Source organism: Xyrauchen texanus, chromosome 15 (genome assembly GCF_025860055.1).
Source record: "Xyrauchen texanus isolate HMW12.3.18 chromosome 15, RBS_HiC_50CHRs, whole genome shotgun sequence".
NCBI lineage: Eukaryota > Metazoa > Chordata > Actinopteri > Cypriniformes > Catostomidae > Xyrauchen > Xyrauchen texanus.
This window is the reverse complement of record NC_068290.1, coordinates 2,157,700-2,175,009: the sequence shown is the minus strand read 5'-3', so window position 1 is coordinate 2,175,009 and position 17,310 is coordinate 2,157,700. Positions and strand designations below refer to the sequence as shown.

Here is a 17,310-nt window from a genome sequence, read left to right as displayed (position 1 = left end):
TATGCAGTCTGCATCAACAGAGCCATTGACATAAGGAGCTCCAAGCAACAGTGACTGCTCATATCTACAAAATAAACACAGTGCATGTTCACCTTCTTCTTCCTTGGTTTCCTTGTTGCTGACGGGGAAGCAGACAGAGACACACGCATGGAGGATGTTACGGTTGCCGTCACAGCGGTGTCCCAGCAGGGCGTCCAGAGCGTGAGGGTTCTGCTCCAGAAGCATGGCCTGCTCCAGACTCATCAGATACTGCCTGCACGCCTCGTAATCACAGCGCAGAACATGCTGCATCAGCGTCTGCTTCTGAAACATAACACCAAACACAATCCAGCAAAATAAAACTACATCTCTCAACAGCCGCCTACCACTCTAGTGAAACTACGATGGTGCTAGGGTGTTCTGGGTGATCCAAGCATTTGCTTAGCTAAGGGGGTCAACATTATGAAATTTGGCTGATGTTGAATTGTCATACTTCTTAAGGTGTATGTGTATTAAGCATGCATAAACCTTAAGTCATTTATGCATATTTAACTTGGAATCATATAAAAAAAATTAATATAAGGATTTAAAAACGTGGAAAATATTGCACGGAGGTAGAATGGCATATAAAACAAATTATATACCATTTTTTATATTTCCAAATACTTGATAGGTCTCTTAAGCTTAGTGTATACTACACGACTCAAGCTCATCGCCTTTGATGTTTTAAGTTGGCGACTGGTCAGCAACGAGAAGTCTCGGATCTCACGTCAAACGGTCTCGTTGTATGCGACAGGCCGAGACAAGTCCAAGGTGCTACGACGGTTTTCAAAACAGCTTGATATCTAGACATCTTGTCAACAGGTGTGCGCACAGTCCCGACGAGCAAAAGATTGACAGCCAATGAAATATAGAGAGAGCACAAGAGGAGAGCAAGGTACTATGAAGCAGAAGACAAAAAATAATTTGAATATAAAATGAAACCTCACCCACTTCTCCCTAACCGCTGTATTTATTATATTTTTTCTTTGCAAATTAAGGCAAATACACATAAAAACGAGCACGAGCCGTTCTTTCAAGTTTGTAAAGAGGAGAGCAAGGTATTGGGTAGCAGGAGACAAAAATAATAAAATAACTCACCCCCAGGTCCCTAATCAATGTTTTTATTATTATCAGCTGTCTTTATCATTTTTTTCCCTTTGAAATGATGCCAATAAGAGCATTATCAGAAGTATAAACTGTGCGTTTGTGAATTAATTTTATCTTAATTTGAAGATGCATTTTGGACAATTTGTTTGAAATGGGATGATGCTAAATGCAGCTTTTAACATCCCTTTTTCTTTTGTTGCCGGATTGTGGATTTAAAAGGAAAATAAGCGTACAACTTAAATTTAAAGCGAGCGCATGAACTTGTACAACAGCGACACCGATATGAGCTGCATGCACACTAGATACTCAATTACAGGTAGGGCTGCAACTAACAATGATTTTTATAATCGACTAATCTAACAATTATTAGAAGGATTATTCGATTATTCTGTGATTTCAAAGATTAATCATGAGCTCTTAACAGACTATTCCACTGTTGACCACCAGGGAATTAAGGTAACGTTAACGTCTCGATTTTAGCAATAAATATGACAACGAAAATGACATTTTCAAGTCTAACATATTAGCCAACCAGTTAGCTGTGGTGTTAAGCCTACATTGTGCAGGCTGTGCTTTATAGCGAACGAATGTAGGATTGAACAGACGATAGATAGCCTAGCATTTAGGCTATGCATGCAACGCTGCTAATATTACACCAGACACTTTTAGCAAAGTTTGCATTCTTGATCTTTCAACACGCGTATATCCAGATCATGGTAACATTTTATCTATATGTGAGATGAGTGAAAAAGACTCAAATGATAAATCTCTTTTAGTTAGACTAGATTGACCAAAATGCTAAATCAAAGTGATTCTAAGCGATTAGAAAAGACTCAAATGATTGTCAATGACTAACATAAGACTAAAATGCCCAGACTTGTCAACTTAAAAAAAAAAAAAAAAAAGTACATGGTTGACTAAATATGACAAAAACTAACAAGGACATTTGACACAGGACTAAGACTAAATTTAAAAATGGCTGACAAAAGTAACACTAGAACTGCTCTAAAATAAAACTACAAATCTGCTCTAAATGTCATGTTTGCGTATAATTAAGAGAAACCGTGCAGCCATTTTTTGTGCTTTTCTTTCTTGTCTTTTACTTTTTTGCACTTTATTATCATGCAGTAATACACAGGCACAATGATTGATGTATATCCACATGAAATCAAGAGACGCTCACCTCGAAATCCAAACACAAATGGTCAAGAGACCACCAGGTGTAACTGTGATGTCTCGCTCGTACATTTGTGAAATAACCCAATACTCGTCTTTTAATACCAGCGCACACATGACCCAAGTCGAGGACAAATGGTCATGTAGTTGATACACTACAGTCCTGTAGGGCAGTGATCCTCAACCTTTTAGACTCCAAGGCCCCCCACTGTCCAAAACAACATTTGAAGGCCCCCCCTTGCCCGAAACTAGACGTGTCTGATTAAAATATTACTCATGGGACATTTTCGATTCTAGAAGTTTCAGAAAGAATCAGTTTATAATTTGTCAGCATACATCTTAAAATAATTTTAAGTCAACTTGAGGCTCCGTTGGAAGTGTGCCGATGTGTGTTATTTTCGTTACGAAAAATGTTCATCAACGTCCTTTTTTCCACGACTAAGATGAGACGATAACGAGACGGCACCGACGTCATTAAACACTAACTGTGACTATATCAACATGCAATATTACTGACGAAAAAAGATGACTAAAATGTAGTTTCAAAAAAATAAAATCTCTATTTCTGTCGGGGAATAAGAGAGACAAAATATTAGTCCTTTTTTTTCTGAATTACAATCCAAATATCCTGTTCATTGGATGCATGAGCAGCAGTTTCCTTTCCTGTGCGCGGCATATCAGGATTAAGCAAGACAATAATCAGTACCATTCAAGCACGACTGAACTGGTAATCTGTTATACCGGGCATTTTCCCGGTGGGCCGACGCCCTTTAGGGCCAATAGGCGGGACTGGCCATCTGGAGAACCGAGCGGGCCGGTGTGTTGGCCGCGAAACGTGCCAAATTGGGCCGCGATAAGCAAAAATGAGCCGGCACGTTATGCAGAACGGACCATAAAATGGTGCCGCGATAAAATAATGACAGCAACAGCTGGACTTGGGAGAAAGAGACGATGATATGAAGGATAACAACAAAGAAATTGAGGTAGGTTAATTTTTTTTTGTTATATTAAGACAACTTAATATGCTACATTAAGACAAGGCGGTGGCGTTACATTATGTAGGCTGTGTTTTATAGCTAAACCGAACTCATTAAGCTAATAGGCTAGCAAATTGTTGTTTAGTAGCTGAAAATTAGCGGCAAAGGTAACTTAAGATTGAGTATAGACCAATGACTTGTGTATTTGGCATGGTGACAATGCTGTGTTTATTTGTCCTCCACATTACCATCAAAATGAATTTGAATAGGTTATAAAAACGAATTGCCTACATTATTATTTCCCGGCCCCCTGGTTGAGAACCACTGCTGTAGCGTTCGCACCAGCATGACGAAAAACAGAACTGCGAGTCACAAGTGTAAGCTTGGCTTTACTTGTAATTGGAACCCAGCCAACCTGAATAATATATTATATTAAACCGAAGCACTTTGCATTCACTAGCAAATTCATCACTTAAGTTTTTGGGGGAGTTTGGCATGAACCATTGCAGATGGGGTGCACATTAGTCAGAGAGTCACATATACAGAAACACAACACATTTGACAAAGCAGCTGCTGCATACCTCGACAGCCATGATGATAACGGCGGCCTTCTTTTTGATTGTGGAGTTACTGGGGAGGTTGACGAGAGAGTGAACTCCCATTCCCAGACTGGCGATAGGCGGCAGGTCTAGCCAATCAGGGTCGCGTATTCCACCCATACAGTCTTTAGCCATGGGATAAATGGTGCCATTACCGTCCCTCAAAATGATGGGACTCTCCTAAGGAACACACACGAAGACTTCAGAGGAAAGTTTTTGTTACTTATTGCATGTACGTACATTGTATCAGGCGTTAAGACGGTCTCACCTGACCAGCAGTGAAAATGGCCACATTACTTTCACTCTGACCGAGAAAGGCCAGATTACTGGTGGGGAAATTATTCTCCTGCTCGGCTTTGCCGGTGGCCAAGTCAAAGACGCAGTACCTTACCCAGCTTCCTGTTTTCAAAACAGCATGAACTCCTGCAGAACAAAAAACATCAAGACTCAGGCAGGTGCACAGGGCAAATTCACCAAGTCTTATTTACATTCAAAATGGTCACCTTTGGAGTCAACATTCACAGCTAAAATTTCAGCTTTCTCTGGGATACAAAGTTTTTTAGGTGTGCGCTGAAAACAGTCCGGAACTTTTGGCGTTCCACCAGTTTTAACAACCTGATCAAAAGAAAAGAGAAATGTCTCTCAGCCGACAAGTTTGCATTACAACACAGTTGACCCATGAGCAGAGGTTACGCTACGAATCACCATCTGAGTGAGTTGTAAAATGATAGTTTATATTCTTAAAGCATAGAAGAGTGTGTGCATGTACCTGTAGCTCATCTATTCTGAGGAGTCGACAGTCTTGCAGCAGTGAAGAGGGGTCCGAGTCAGAGGGAGCAGCGCTTTGGCTGTTCACGCTGCTAGACGTCCCTGGAAACTTCACCGCAACGTATGCGCCATCCACTTTTAGCACCTGGAGTTCAAAAGAGAGAACTGTTGCAAATGATCCTTATATAACATTAAACTAAACTCAACAATTCAAACCAGAGTGAGCTGCACACATAGGCAGCAATTTAAGTCAGTGTTGCATTTCAAATCGTCACTTATGAGGAAACAAACACAAACGGTGTGAAGAAATAATGTTTGTAGTTTGTCTCCACTGGTTGAAGCTAGCCGACGTTTGCACCTGCACCCACCTTTCCCACAGGGACGTTTTTAACGTCCTCGACGAAGACCACCTCTCTCAGAGGCCACTGCTCCTCGTTTACTTTCTCCTCTTCCTTCGGTGCAGGTGTTGAGCGTCTTCTCTCTGTGGCACAGCAGGTCATGGAGAAATTAACATCCATTACTTTTCCCGTTATTCACATTATTGCTCGTTTCAACCCTTTGTTTATAAAGATTTCCTGTTTCAGTGGCATACCCAAAATTAAAGACTTATAGCTCGACAAAAGAAACAAGGGTCAAGTGTTTGGCATCACTGTAAAGACAACTTTTCACATTTTTTAATGATATAGATTGTGATTCTTAAGACTCTCAGCTTAAGAAACTGCTGAGCCAAGTGAACCTTTCTTCTAATTTGACATTAAATATCTCCGAAAAGTGCATTTTGTTTTGTTCCCAATCGACTCATCGACTGTACTTTGCTTTGATACGCCAAAGCAATCAAACATTATAGCAGTACAAAAGTAATTTATCCCAGTGTCCAAAAACATCTCCAAACAAATAAATCATAATAATTGTACATAAGAACTAATTACACATGCAAACACAACAATGACTAAAGGTTTGCATAGCATGCAGTAACAAGATTTCACAGAATGAGTTTCATTCTGTGTCATTTGAGTCATCATTGAGTCTGTCATGTATTTGGCGCCATCTCCTGGTGGCCATATGTTATTAGAGTGACTGATCACATTGTTCTCTGCCCAAATATGGAGGACTATCGCCACTGGTTGGAGCAATCTGAACCCAGTCCGACTGGTTTAGCTTTCCATGATGCTGCAGCATTTTGATGATGTCATCTGATACAGGAAAGTATGTGATTATTCTGATTATTCTATGTTCTGTTTATTTTTAAAACAGAACATAGCAGCATATATATGTTCAAAGGCATATACTTTGCTATTACTTATATTTATAGAAGTATATAGTTATATTTTTGTCTGTATGAAGGGATGTAATAGTATGAAATGTTCACGGTACTACACAAACTACTGTGGTATTACGGCATCACAGTATTAAGGTGACTTGCTAAAAATATTAGCAGTTTAATATTCATTTATGAGTTACCGTATTTTCCGGAAATAAACTCACACCTGAACAGAAGTCGCACCTTGTCAAAATGGTGTTGTTCAGAGAAAAACAAAAAGATTAGTCAAGTCTCTGTACAAGTCGCACTGACAGATTGTTTTGGGCAGGTACAAGGACAGGGGGGCAGCCGCACGAATCCTGACTTCCATTCCTTTCATCTGTTCAAAAGTCATTAGCGCTCAGTTATGAAGATTACATTTCCATCTCTATGAAATACACATCTCTATGCTGTAACAGACATTCTGTTTTAGTCTCAGACTAAAAGCTGTTTATTTGTATAGTGACATCTATCTGCGGATATTTCTGACATTTAAACCCTCTATGCTGTAGGGCTGCAACGATAAAACTTTTTATTGATTAATCTAACGATTATTTTTCCGATTAGTTGATTTAATCTAACAAATAATTTGCAGATTCTTCTAAAGATTTTGTATTATTATTACTAGACATAAATAACTCAAAATAAACCATTCATTTACATTTATGCATTTGGCAGATGCTTTTATCCAAAGCGACTTACAGTGCACTTATTACAGGGACAATCCCCCCGGAGCAACCTGGAGTTAAGTGTCTTACTCAAGGACACAATGGTGGTGACTGTGGGGATCGAACCAGTGTCCTTCTGATTACCAGATTACCAGTTATGTGCTTAGACTGCTACACCACCACCACTCCATTCATATTTCAATATTTTATTAAATCACCTTCTCTTATACACAAACAAATGTGCACTGAAGGCCATTATTCTGCAACAAAACTAGCCTTGTTTTAACTGGTAATCTCCATTTTACAGTCTAACATTAATTTTATTTTGGTATTCCTCCTGAAAGTGACTTGAAGTTTAATTTATTTTGTTGTTCGATTGCTAAATGTTCCTTTTACTCGAATTGAACAAGTTCTTAAAATCTCTCCAAACTAAAATTATAGTAATCTACATTTAGCAAAACAACTAAATAATTGAAACAAATGTAAAATTCAAGACTTTCAGGAGGAATATCAAAACATTGTGCAACCTCGAGTTTAGCAGTCCAACATAAAATCATCTTACAGTAAAATTAGTCCTTTGCCTCCCCATTCCACCTCTCCTCATCTTACAGTAATTAGTGCAATTTAACAGGAATATCAAACTATTGCAATCTGCATTAAATCTCAGTGGGGCAAGGAATATAATTGAAACCATTTACAGACTGTAACAGTCACACAGTTTACACCATTTTCTCACTCATGCATGGCCGCTGAAAGAAAACAGAAAATATAAAACGGACAAATAACAAAATGAGATGACTCATGGTGTAAAGTTACGTTAGTGGCGCTGCAGGGATGCTTTCGATTTAAGTGTTCGTTCATGCCGGTTGTACGGATGTGATAAGCCATTTCCAATTTGCATAACTTAAACAGCACCACATGGTTGGGTCTCTGGCTAAAATACTCCCATGCTTTAGATGACAGTGGGCAATTTTTTTTCCTGCAGCTTAAACCAGGTGTTTATTCCATTGCGACGCATGTTATGCAACCTCGACGCATTTCTGTAATCGATGACGTCGATGAATCATCCCAGCCCTACAATGCTGTGCATTAATTATCTGGTTTCCTGGATGGTTTTACTAGGAGTGTGATGAAACAGAGTCTGTTATGATGGACAGAATGTTTAAGCTGGTTGCATAAAGTAGTTTTGTAGAGGCAAAATATTCTGAATTGGCCACTTCAAAACACTTCCACCATCTCTATGACTGATGTTTTCATAAAGTATTTTGTGCTTTGGTGTGCAACGGCCGTGCAGTTCACAAGTGTGGCTTTTAAAATGAAGTGACGATTGAGTGAAACAGAAGGTTGTCGTAAGTTAGAGATATATTTCATCAAGTTTATGTGATGCTATGTAAATGTACCCGATACCGTGCAATACCGTGAATTATAAGCATCAATGGTATGGTAATGGTCTCTTTTTAAAACGGTGGTATACCGTGGCTCCATTACATTCCTATCTATGAGTAAAACAAATAGGGACGCTGTGAGAGCATTCCAACAACATGAGACAAATGGCTATTGGATGAGTTTGATGTTTTTAACAATTACAATAACACGTACAGTGCAAAATTAACAAAAAAAGACAAATGGAGCACTTCTGCACATTTCAAAGCAGTTGTTCAGTTTTGGTCAAATAGCCTGCATGCATTGGAAAGTAGCGCTTCTAAGCTTTAGAATGATACCCATTTTGTGTTGGTTAAGATTGTAGTTTATGATATTTTGAATTTACCCAAAAAAGGGTTAAGCTCGGATTGGCTCCGGGCCCGCATAAAACTAAAAATATCAAAATGTTAATAACTAGTCTTGACCAACACAAAATAGGTTTCGTTCATAACACAGACTCAATGATGACTCAAATGACACAGAATGAAACTCATTAAGCAAACCTTTCGTCATTGTTGTGTAATTAGTCATAATTAGTTCAATTATCATGTTTTATTTGTTTGGAGACGTTTTTGGACACTTTGATAAATTATTTTTGTAATGCCATCTCTTTTTTTTGTCAAAAAGAAATCAATACTCACAATTGACGGAGCAAAAAAAAGTAAATTTTTTTTATTTCTGTGCCACCTTATTTACACAGATTTATAACGTCAAATATAAAAAATACAGGGAAAAAGTTCATTTTTGGTTTAAGGTTTTTTTGTGATTTTTCAGCCATTTCTTAGGCTGAGTCTCTCTCAATCCATATCATTAAAATGTTTTCTTTACAATGATACTAAACACACTTAACTTTTGGATCGCGTTATACGACCTTCAATTTTGGGTATGCCACTGAAACAGGAAATCTTTAAAAGACCCTCAGCGCTTAAAGGGTTAAATCATTTTATAAAGCTTGCACTGGAATTGTTTTAAGCCAAACGCAACCGAAAAATTGGATATTCATTATAGAAACTGACCAACTTTATGATTCTATTAAAATCCTGTAACTATTTTAAGCCAACGTGTGTCGGTTTGTGCGAGGTTTTATTTTTAATCCTGATTTTTTTGGGGCAGGGGAAATGTGTTTTGTTAAAAATAAAGTTATTAACTTCTAGTACTTTGCTACATGCACTTTGTTTAACAAAGCTGCATCATAATAATTGCACATGGGTGAAAACACTGAGCCATGTTAGGCCATGCTTCATTAAAACTGATTGTGGACGTTCCTGAGCCCTGATGTGTTTCACAAGTAAAATAAAGAAGTCTAACTGAAACATAGGCCACTTACAATGCATGTGAGAAATTACAATAGAAAAGGGAAGTTTTTAGACCAGTATATAGTCTGTAGAAGTGCAGAACAGCTGGGGATAGTAGTCAAGCATACGTACTGTAAGGCAGAGAAGCACTGCTGGCGATTGATGACGTGTCACTGCACGTGGACGCTGGTGATGGCGGAGGGCCCATTTCAGTCTTCACCAGCTCCGGCTTACTCTCAGTCCTAAAACAACAATAACATCCATCAGTATGATGCTGAATGACTCTACACACAGGTTTAGCTATAGAACACTAGAGGACTTGCTTGATCTCCTGCGTCTTTGTGCTCTTCTCCATGTTCTTGAGGCTCTCTGGCGAGCGGAGCTGGAACCGGCAGCTGTCGTTCATGTTCCACACGGACTCGAGCAGAACGCCGACTTTAGGGATTCCAGCGTTGACAGAGAAGGCCACGGCACCAGCGTGATATAGAGGGTTATTCCTCAGGCACACCTGAAGGCAGAGACAAAACCACTGTAATCCCTTACGGCAAAACCACCACCAGGTTTGATGTTTTCTCTCTCATGACATCGGCAGTGACCAATAAGCAGCTCTTCCCACTGAAGAAGTGATAAGACACTGTTCTGCTTAGATCTCAAAGGCCGATTGCCATCCATGGTGATGGTGCACAAGGCTGTTTCTCAGCTAAACAGAGAGCTCAATGAGAGACTAAAAAGCAGTCGTGCACACTAGCATGCGCCTCACCTGAGTTCCTACTGTGATGTTGGGTATAGAGGAGATGCCTGCACTTGACTTTGGCTTTTTGTTCTTGGCTCTTGCCTTTTCAAGCATCTTTTTCCGCTGACTAAAAGGCACAACACCCCTGGAAAAACAGAAACTCAGAAGTCACACAAGCATAACAGGACAAACTATGACATAGGCAGATGCAATTCTGCAGGCTCACCACCAGTAAAGGCTGCTCTCCAGCTGAACACAGGAATACAGAGCACAGCAGTGCAGAGAGACGATGCGCTCGCCCTGAAGCTCTGGGAACGTTTGTGCTCCATGTTCCAGTTTAGCGGCCACAGTGCTCAGAGTTTCATCCACCCACGTTGCCACCTAAACACACAAACATGCACCGATTGGTTAATGGACATTTGAGGTCACTTAGTGATAGCGTAAGGGGTGAGAAGTGCTTTTTAAACTCCTAATTTATTCATAGGCTACTATAAAGGGGCTGTTCACACGGAACACATTTTTATATAGTTTTACTATGAATATATTGACTAAAAAGCATGTTAAGTTAAAAGAATAGTTCACCCAAAAATGAAACTTCATTTACTCACCCTCATGCAATCTGCATGACTTGCTTTTGTAGAAACACATACAATGCAAGTGAATGTTTACCAGAACTTTGAAGCTCCAAAGAGCACATAAATGCAGCACAAAAGTAACCCACAGGACTCCAGTGGTTTAATCAATGTCTTCTAAAGTGGTTTTGGGTGAGAACAGACCATAATAAAACTCATTGGATCCTCTAGAGCAGGGGTGTCAAACTCAATTCCTGAAGGGCCGCAGACATGCAGAGTTTAGTTCCAGCCCTGCTCCAAAAAGCCTCCTTGTAATCTTCAAGCACTCCTGAAGACCTTGATAAGCTGCTTCAGGTGTGTTTAACTAGGGTTGGAGCTAAACTCTGCTGGACGGTGGCCCTCCAGGAACAGAGTTTGACACCCCTGTTCTAGGCACTTACATGATTTCAAGCTCGATTTCACTTCCTAGTGCCTGACGCATGCACAGAGTGCTAGAAAGTGCAATTGAGCTTGAAATCATAATCGCCATGGAGACAGCTGATGTCTTGATTTATAGTTCTCACCCAAAACTGATTGGAACGCTTCAGAAGACATTGATTAAACCACTGGAGTCTTATGGATTACTTTTATGCTGCCTTTATGAGCTTTTTGGAGCTTCAAAGATTTGGTCACCATTTACTATCCCTTTAAAAACATGTCGAGACACCTGCACTTGGTTCTAATCATTGTGACATTTCTAGCTTTTTCCTTTTCTTTTAAAAGGTGGCATTAAACAAAACACGCTGACAACTCTTAGGAATACCGCCCCCTCCAACACCTCCGTTATTGTCCCACGTCACAATTATAACAGTGTCCCACAGGAATGCAGAATTCCACTTCACCATGCAGCAATCATCTCACCTTGTTACTCTCTGTGGCCACTGTGGCTCTGATACTGTTGGCAGACAGGTGAGTGATCTTCTCATTGGTCAAACCCAGGAAAGGGACACGAGGGTGATGTATAGAAGGATTCTATGACACAGGAATAGATTTAAGACCATCAAATGCAACGGTTTCAAGAATTCAGTCATTTCTGTCCGCTACATATTGAGGATCTTACTTGTGCGTTTCGATAAGGTTCGGGCTCGCTCCACTTCCACTGGTAGAGCTCTCCTTTAGTGCTGACGGCAATCAGCTCAGAATATAAAGCCCCAATACTCACAAACTTAGTTACATAGTCCTGAAAGAATCCAAGAACATGGAATAAACAACTCAAATAGTCAACAACAAATAAGGATACCCAAAATGAACAAAAATAGACATTTTATCACATCTCAAGTTGTTCATTTAAGACATTACTCATTCACACAGTAACCGATCTTGGTTAATTCATGACTAAATCGATGTTCAATTGTTGTGTGCTCCCTTAAAAACACACAATCCAATACTTATAATCACCCATGTGAAAAACTAAATGCCCCCTTAAACTTAATAGCTGGTTGTGCCACCTTTAGCAGCAACAACTGCAACAAACGCGTCTGATAACTGGAGATCCAGGGGAATTCTGTCCCGCTCTTCTTCGCAGAACTGCTTTAGTTCAGCTACATTGGAGGGTTTGAGCATGAACTGCCCATTTAAGGTCCTGGCACAGCATCTCAATCGGGTTCAAGTCAGGACTTTGACTAGTTCACTCCAAAACATTAATTTAGCTCCGTTTGAGTCATTCAGAGGTGGATTTACTCCTATTCTTTGGATCATTGTCTTGCTGCATAATCCAGGTGCGCTTGAGCTTCAACTCACGGACTGATGACGGGACGTTCTCCTTTAGGATTTTCTGGTAGAGAGCAGAATTCACTCTGAAGCAGCAAAGCATCCCGACACAATCACATGACCAGCACCATGCTATGATTGTGTTTGATTGACGGCAGATGTAACGGGACCCCTGTCTTCCACACAGGTCCACTTTCGACTCATCAGTCCACAGAACATTCTCCCAAAAGCTTTGAGGATCATCAAGGTGTGTTTTGGCAACATCAAGACGAGCTTTAATGTTCTTCTAGGGTTAGCAGTGGTTTCTCCTCGCCACTCTTCCATGGGTGGCATCTTTGCCCCGTGTCTTTCTGATCGTGGAGTCATGAACAGTGACCTTTAGTGATGCGAGAGGCCTGCGGTTCCTTGGATGTTGCCCTTGGCTTTTTTGTGACCTGGATGAGTCATCGCTGTGCTCTTTGGGGAATTTTGGCAGGACGGCCACTTCTGGGAAGGTTCACTACTGTGCCAAGTGTTCTCCAATTGGAGATAACAGCTCTCACTGGGGTTCTCTAGAGTCCCAGAGCCTTTGAAACAGCGTTGTGACACTTCCCAGATTTCAATCACCTTTTCCTCAACACTTCTGGAATTTCTGTCGACCATGGCATAGTGTGCCTACTGGGTGAGACCTTTTAGCCAACTTCATGCAGCTGAAGGAGTTGTATTTAGGTGTTGATGTGATTGAACAAGTTAGGCAGTAATCGGTTCTGGTGTCTCTAGTCCAGCTGAACCCCATCATGAATGCAGTTTCATTGATTCAGGGATTTAGTAACGGAGGGGAATAGTTTTTCCACACATGCCCATTTGGTATTGGATAACTTTTTAGCCTCAGTAAATAACCATCATTTAAAAACTGTATTTTGTGTTTACTCTGATTGCCTTTGTTTTTAATTTTGTTTGGATTTTTCAAGCAATTTATTATGATGTCGACAAAAACTGAAGAAATCAAGATGGGGCAAATACTTTCACAACACTATATGTTCCACGTTTTCTGAAGTCACACAACAGATTTATGGGTCCGCAAATGGGTCACTCAAAAATAATTTTGTTCAGTTTTCGCCCATATATGCAGAGGTTAAACATTTTGCAACTTGTCATAATTCTTATTCATAAAGGACAACTTGTCTGTTGTTCTCGCTTCATTCGTGAAACAAAATTAAATAGAAGTTAACACTAATGAGGGTTAAATGGGGTACAAGACGTAAAATGTGAATTAATAACTTACGTTATAAATAAAAATATTGAACATTGATAACACCAATGCCATGAAATCAAGGGACAAAAAATATTTTTAAATTAAAAATGTTATTTAGCTTTTACACACACTTGTTCAGCACTAATAAGTGCGAAATAAACACATAAATAACTTTATATGTCAGAAGTGTACCAAATGAGGGGATATTTCCAGGCAATTGACCATTTCAAATACTGTATTTTTAAGAGTCACGCCATTTAATTTTTTGTTTAAGGTTAGGCTCTAGAATGATACTTCAATCAATTTATTTATTTGGCTATTTAAAAGCTCTTTCATGACAAAAATGTGTCTGGACATTGTGTATCAAATATGAATCACAACATGTGACAGCTCCTGTTTCACTCTCTGCTCAAGCCGATGAGCCAAACAACCTGCAGTATGTAATTTTCACATGTTTGACACCATCTAGTGGTTATTTGTGGAAAAAGTGGTTTCAATGTTTATATCGATCTATTTAAAATGAGGGTGGACTTGCACAAATAGTGACTTATGTTGGGATAAATGAGAGATTTTAATAAAAGTTAAACTGACTGTAATGATTATATTACTACTGATATTTTAAAATGAGTATTTGCTGAATATAAGCAGCTTGTGCTTAATTAAAATGTTGTATATTATTTTATTGAAAAAAGGCCTTTGAAATCCATGTATTAAATAGGATACAACAGACTTTTGAGTAATATCTCTCAATCATCATTACATTCATGCACACCACAAAAAACAGAGCTTTGACAATTCTGAAATTTACATTTTATAAGATGTATTTAAAGTGTGAACTAATATTTCTGTGTATTTTCATTTATGCAGCGTGCTCTGTCATTATAAAGATCTCATTCTTTTACATTACAAGCTATTGTGATGTCATCCTACCATACAAGCTATTGTGATGTCATCCTACCATACAAGCTATTGTGATGTCATCCTACCATACAAGCTATTGTGATGACATCTTACCATACAAGCTATTGTGATGTCATCCTACCATACAAGCTATTGTGTTGTCATCTTACCATACAAGCTATTGTGATCTCATCCTACCATACAAGCTATTGTGATCTCATCCTACCATACAAGCTATTGTGATGTCATTCTACCATACAAGCTATTATGATGTCATCTTACCATACAAGCTACGATGATGTCATCTTACCATAAGATCCAGAGAGCCAGCAAATAAAGTTTTACAATTTCCCTTTTTTAAAGGTCAATTTAGTGTTTGGTGCATAAAATACATGTGATTAAAAATGTATTATTGAAAAAATGTGATACATTTCAATCCATATTTATAGATAAAGAAGAGGAAGTTGTCAAATATTTGGCATCTCTGAAAAGCCCAGAGAGTCCTCTGATAATACCCCAAGATTTACCACTTTATAAAAACTTCAATAACAAACATCCTACATGAAAATGAATTGCTGGGCCTCAGGAGGACAATGACCTTTAAAGTCTAATGTGTCACACATGATACATAAGTGCAGTTTAATTTTTGTTATAGTAAGTTTAAAAGGTACTGAAAACAATTTAATGTAAAAAAATTTGAGTTTTCGGGCAATTCTTTCATATGTCAGAATTTACAGGATAAAATTTTTCCATTTAGTCTATCGAACGTAACATTTTGCAGCGGCTGAGAATTGTGTCCAATCACAGTCTTCCGCTCACTTGTGCATAATTTATTCCAAATTTAAACAGCAGCTTTGTTTTTGTATTCTTCTAAGAGGTCTAAAGATGACATTTGCAACTATTCTTAATTTACTGATGTTTAAAACAACAATTAAGTAATTCAGAGACACAGTTCTGGATGTGCAGTTCTGTTTTGGATGTGTAGCATAAATAAAAAAGGCATGCAGTTGATCCACAGAATCTTTTTTTATATGTAAAATTGATTAAATCAAAATTAAATTGCAATTACAATAAAGGAAAAAAATTTATAATTATGTCTTAAATCTTTTTTGTCATATTCGTGTAGACCTAATTGACTCTTAATAGTATGAAGACTTAAAATTCAGCACCTCAACAGAAATAATCTGGTATTCTTGGACAGCGGCGGTATAAAGACCCACCTTATCAGGCCACCACTGCAGCTCTTCACCCAGAGTAACCGGGCTCTGCAGAGGTACGCTCTTCTTATCGAGGTTGGGCTCTCCCTCGCGGCTGGTGGAGCCACGCTCCACATCAAAGGAGGCTCCATCCAGCCACCTCCTCTCACGCAGCCTCAGGACCGACTCCCGCTCGCGGAGCAGTTCAGAGTCTCGCTCTAGGGGGAGAAGGAGAACTGGTATGCAATAGGGTCACACCAGTGGGATAACAGTAAGCCACTCTCTGGGAAAGACCCTTAGAATAGTGAGATTTCATACAAATTACATAGTGCCTAAAAAACAAAGTATATAGCAAAACTATTTTACTTCTGTGACACGTGAAATGTAAATGACTGGGGTAGATTTAATTTAGAGCCCCAGAAAGGAGAAAAATATAAGACAAATGGGCTAGATGTAAACAGGTATACATCTTAAAAGATAGTTCACCTAAAAATGACCATTTGGTCATCATTTATTTAACCTAATATTGATCAAAACCAGTATGACTGACTTTTTGCCATGGACCTTTTTTTTATACAATGAAAGAAAATGGTGACAGAGGTGGATCTGCCTAATATAATTTTTTTGTGTTCCACTAAATGTCGTACAGATTTAAGCAATGTGAGGAAATTATGACAGAATTGTCATTTTTAAGTGAACAATCAGTTTTCACAACTGGCTTTTGTTAGTTGGTGGGTCGTATTAGCAGGAAAATGGAAAGATCTTGTCTTGGTGATGGGGGTGTCCAGCATTAGCTGAGGTTCATAGGTTAAAACTGCAGGGGCTTTCAGAGAGGGCTCACTAGGGGAAACGATTATGACCATACAGGACACTGGACACGCTCTCAAAATCACAGACATTCACAAACAACACAAACATGCAGCAAGGTCTTCAAACACTATATTCTGTTTGCAGAGGCTAATGGATGTCTATAAGGGTGTGTTTAAACACATGGTCCGTTTCAGGGCTCTGAGTGTGGTTCGCAGGATTTAAGCGAATCTAACAGAGACCATCATCTCGGGAAGTTGTCAGAGTTAGGTTTGTTAATAATGTGCATTGTGAACAAAAAGTGCTCCGCATTGTATGATATGAGACACTTTCCTGTTTCCCATTTTTCACCATTATTTAATGCCTCACCATGGCAACACCGTTTGATACATTACAATCTGCTTGTATTTTAACATCTTCAATGTCTTGGCATAATGTTGTCTAAATGTGGCGACAAGTCTAACGAATCACCTAGGAGGAGTATTTAAAAGTTCTGTCACCCCCCCCCTTAAAGCGATCAAGCATCCCTTCAAAAGTTTCTATCAGCAGTGTCTAAACAATTTAAACAATTTGGGTAATTGTAAGAGGACTATTTCAAAGTCTGTTTTAAGTGCCACGCTTCCTGTTGCCAGTTGGTGGCGCTACACAATACCCACATCCATATGATTAGCCCCAAAGAAAAAACTAAATGCACGCACAAGATGAGACACTTCCTGTTTCCCTATTTTTGCCATTAATTCAGATCATATACCTTCAAAAAAAACCTTCAGAATTTTAAATCTGCAC

The 17,310-nt window shown here is 39.1% G+C and overlaps 1 protein-coding gene across 3 annotated transcripts in view; it reads right to left on the bottom strand.

Moving 5' to 3' along the window:
- The window catches only part of LOC127655728 (E3 ubiquitin-protein ligase UBR5-like), a 76,527-nt gene that overhangs the window by 37,327 nt on the left and 21,890 nt on the right, over positions 1–17,310 (bottom strand). For 2 of the 3 annotated variants that reach the window (XM_052143690.1, XM_052143691.1), the window contains exons 9-21: positions 15,742–15,953; positions 11,738–11,857; positions 11,539–11,649; positions 10,293–10,447; positions 10,094–10,211; positions 9,657–9,841; positions 9,466–9,575; positions 5,017–5,129; positions 4,650–4,793; positions 4,384–4,495; positions 4,149–4,303; positions 3,863–4,060; positions 93–303 (exon numbers count right to left, since the gene is read on the bottom strand). In XM_052143690.1, the coding sequence (XP_051999650.1) occupies positions 93–303; positions 3,863–4,060; positions 4,149–4,303; positions 4,384–4,495; positions 4,650–4,793; positions 5,017–5,129; positions 9,466–9,575; positions 9,657–9,841; positions 10,094–10,211; positions 10,293–10,447; positions 11,539–11,649; positions 11,738–11,857; positions 15,742–15,953 (1,944 nt within the window). The remainder of the gene's footprint in view (positions 1–92; positions 304–3,862; positions 4,061–4,148; positions 4,304–4,383; positions 4,496–4,649; positions 4,794–5,016; positions 5,130–9,465; positions 9,576–9,656; positions 9,842–10,093; positions 10,212–10,292; positions 10,448–11,538; positions 11,650–11,737; positions 11,858–15,741; positions 15,954–17,310) is intronic. The other variant, XM_052143692.1, reaches the window with a different exon arrangement.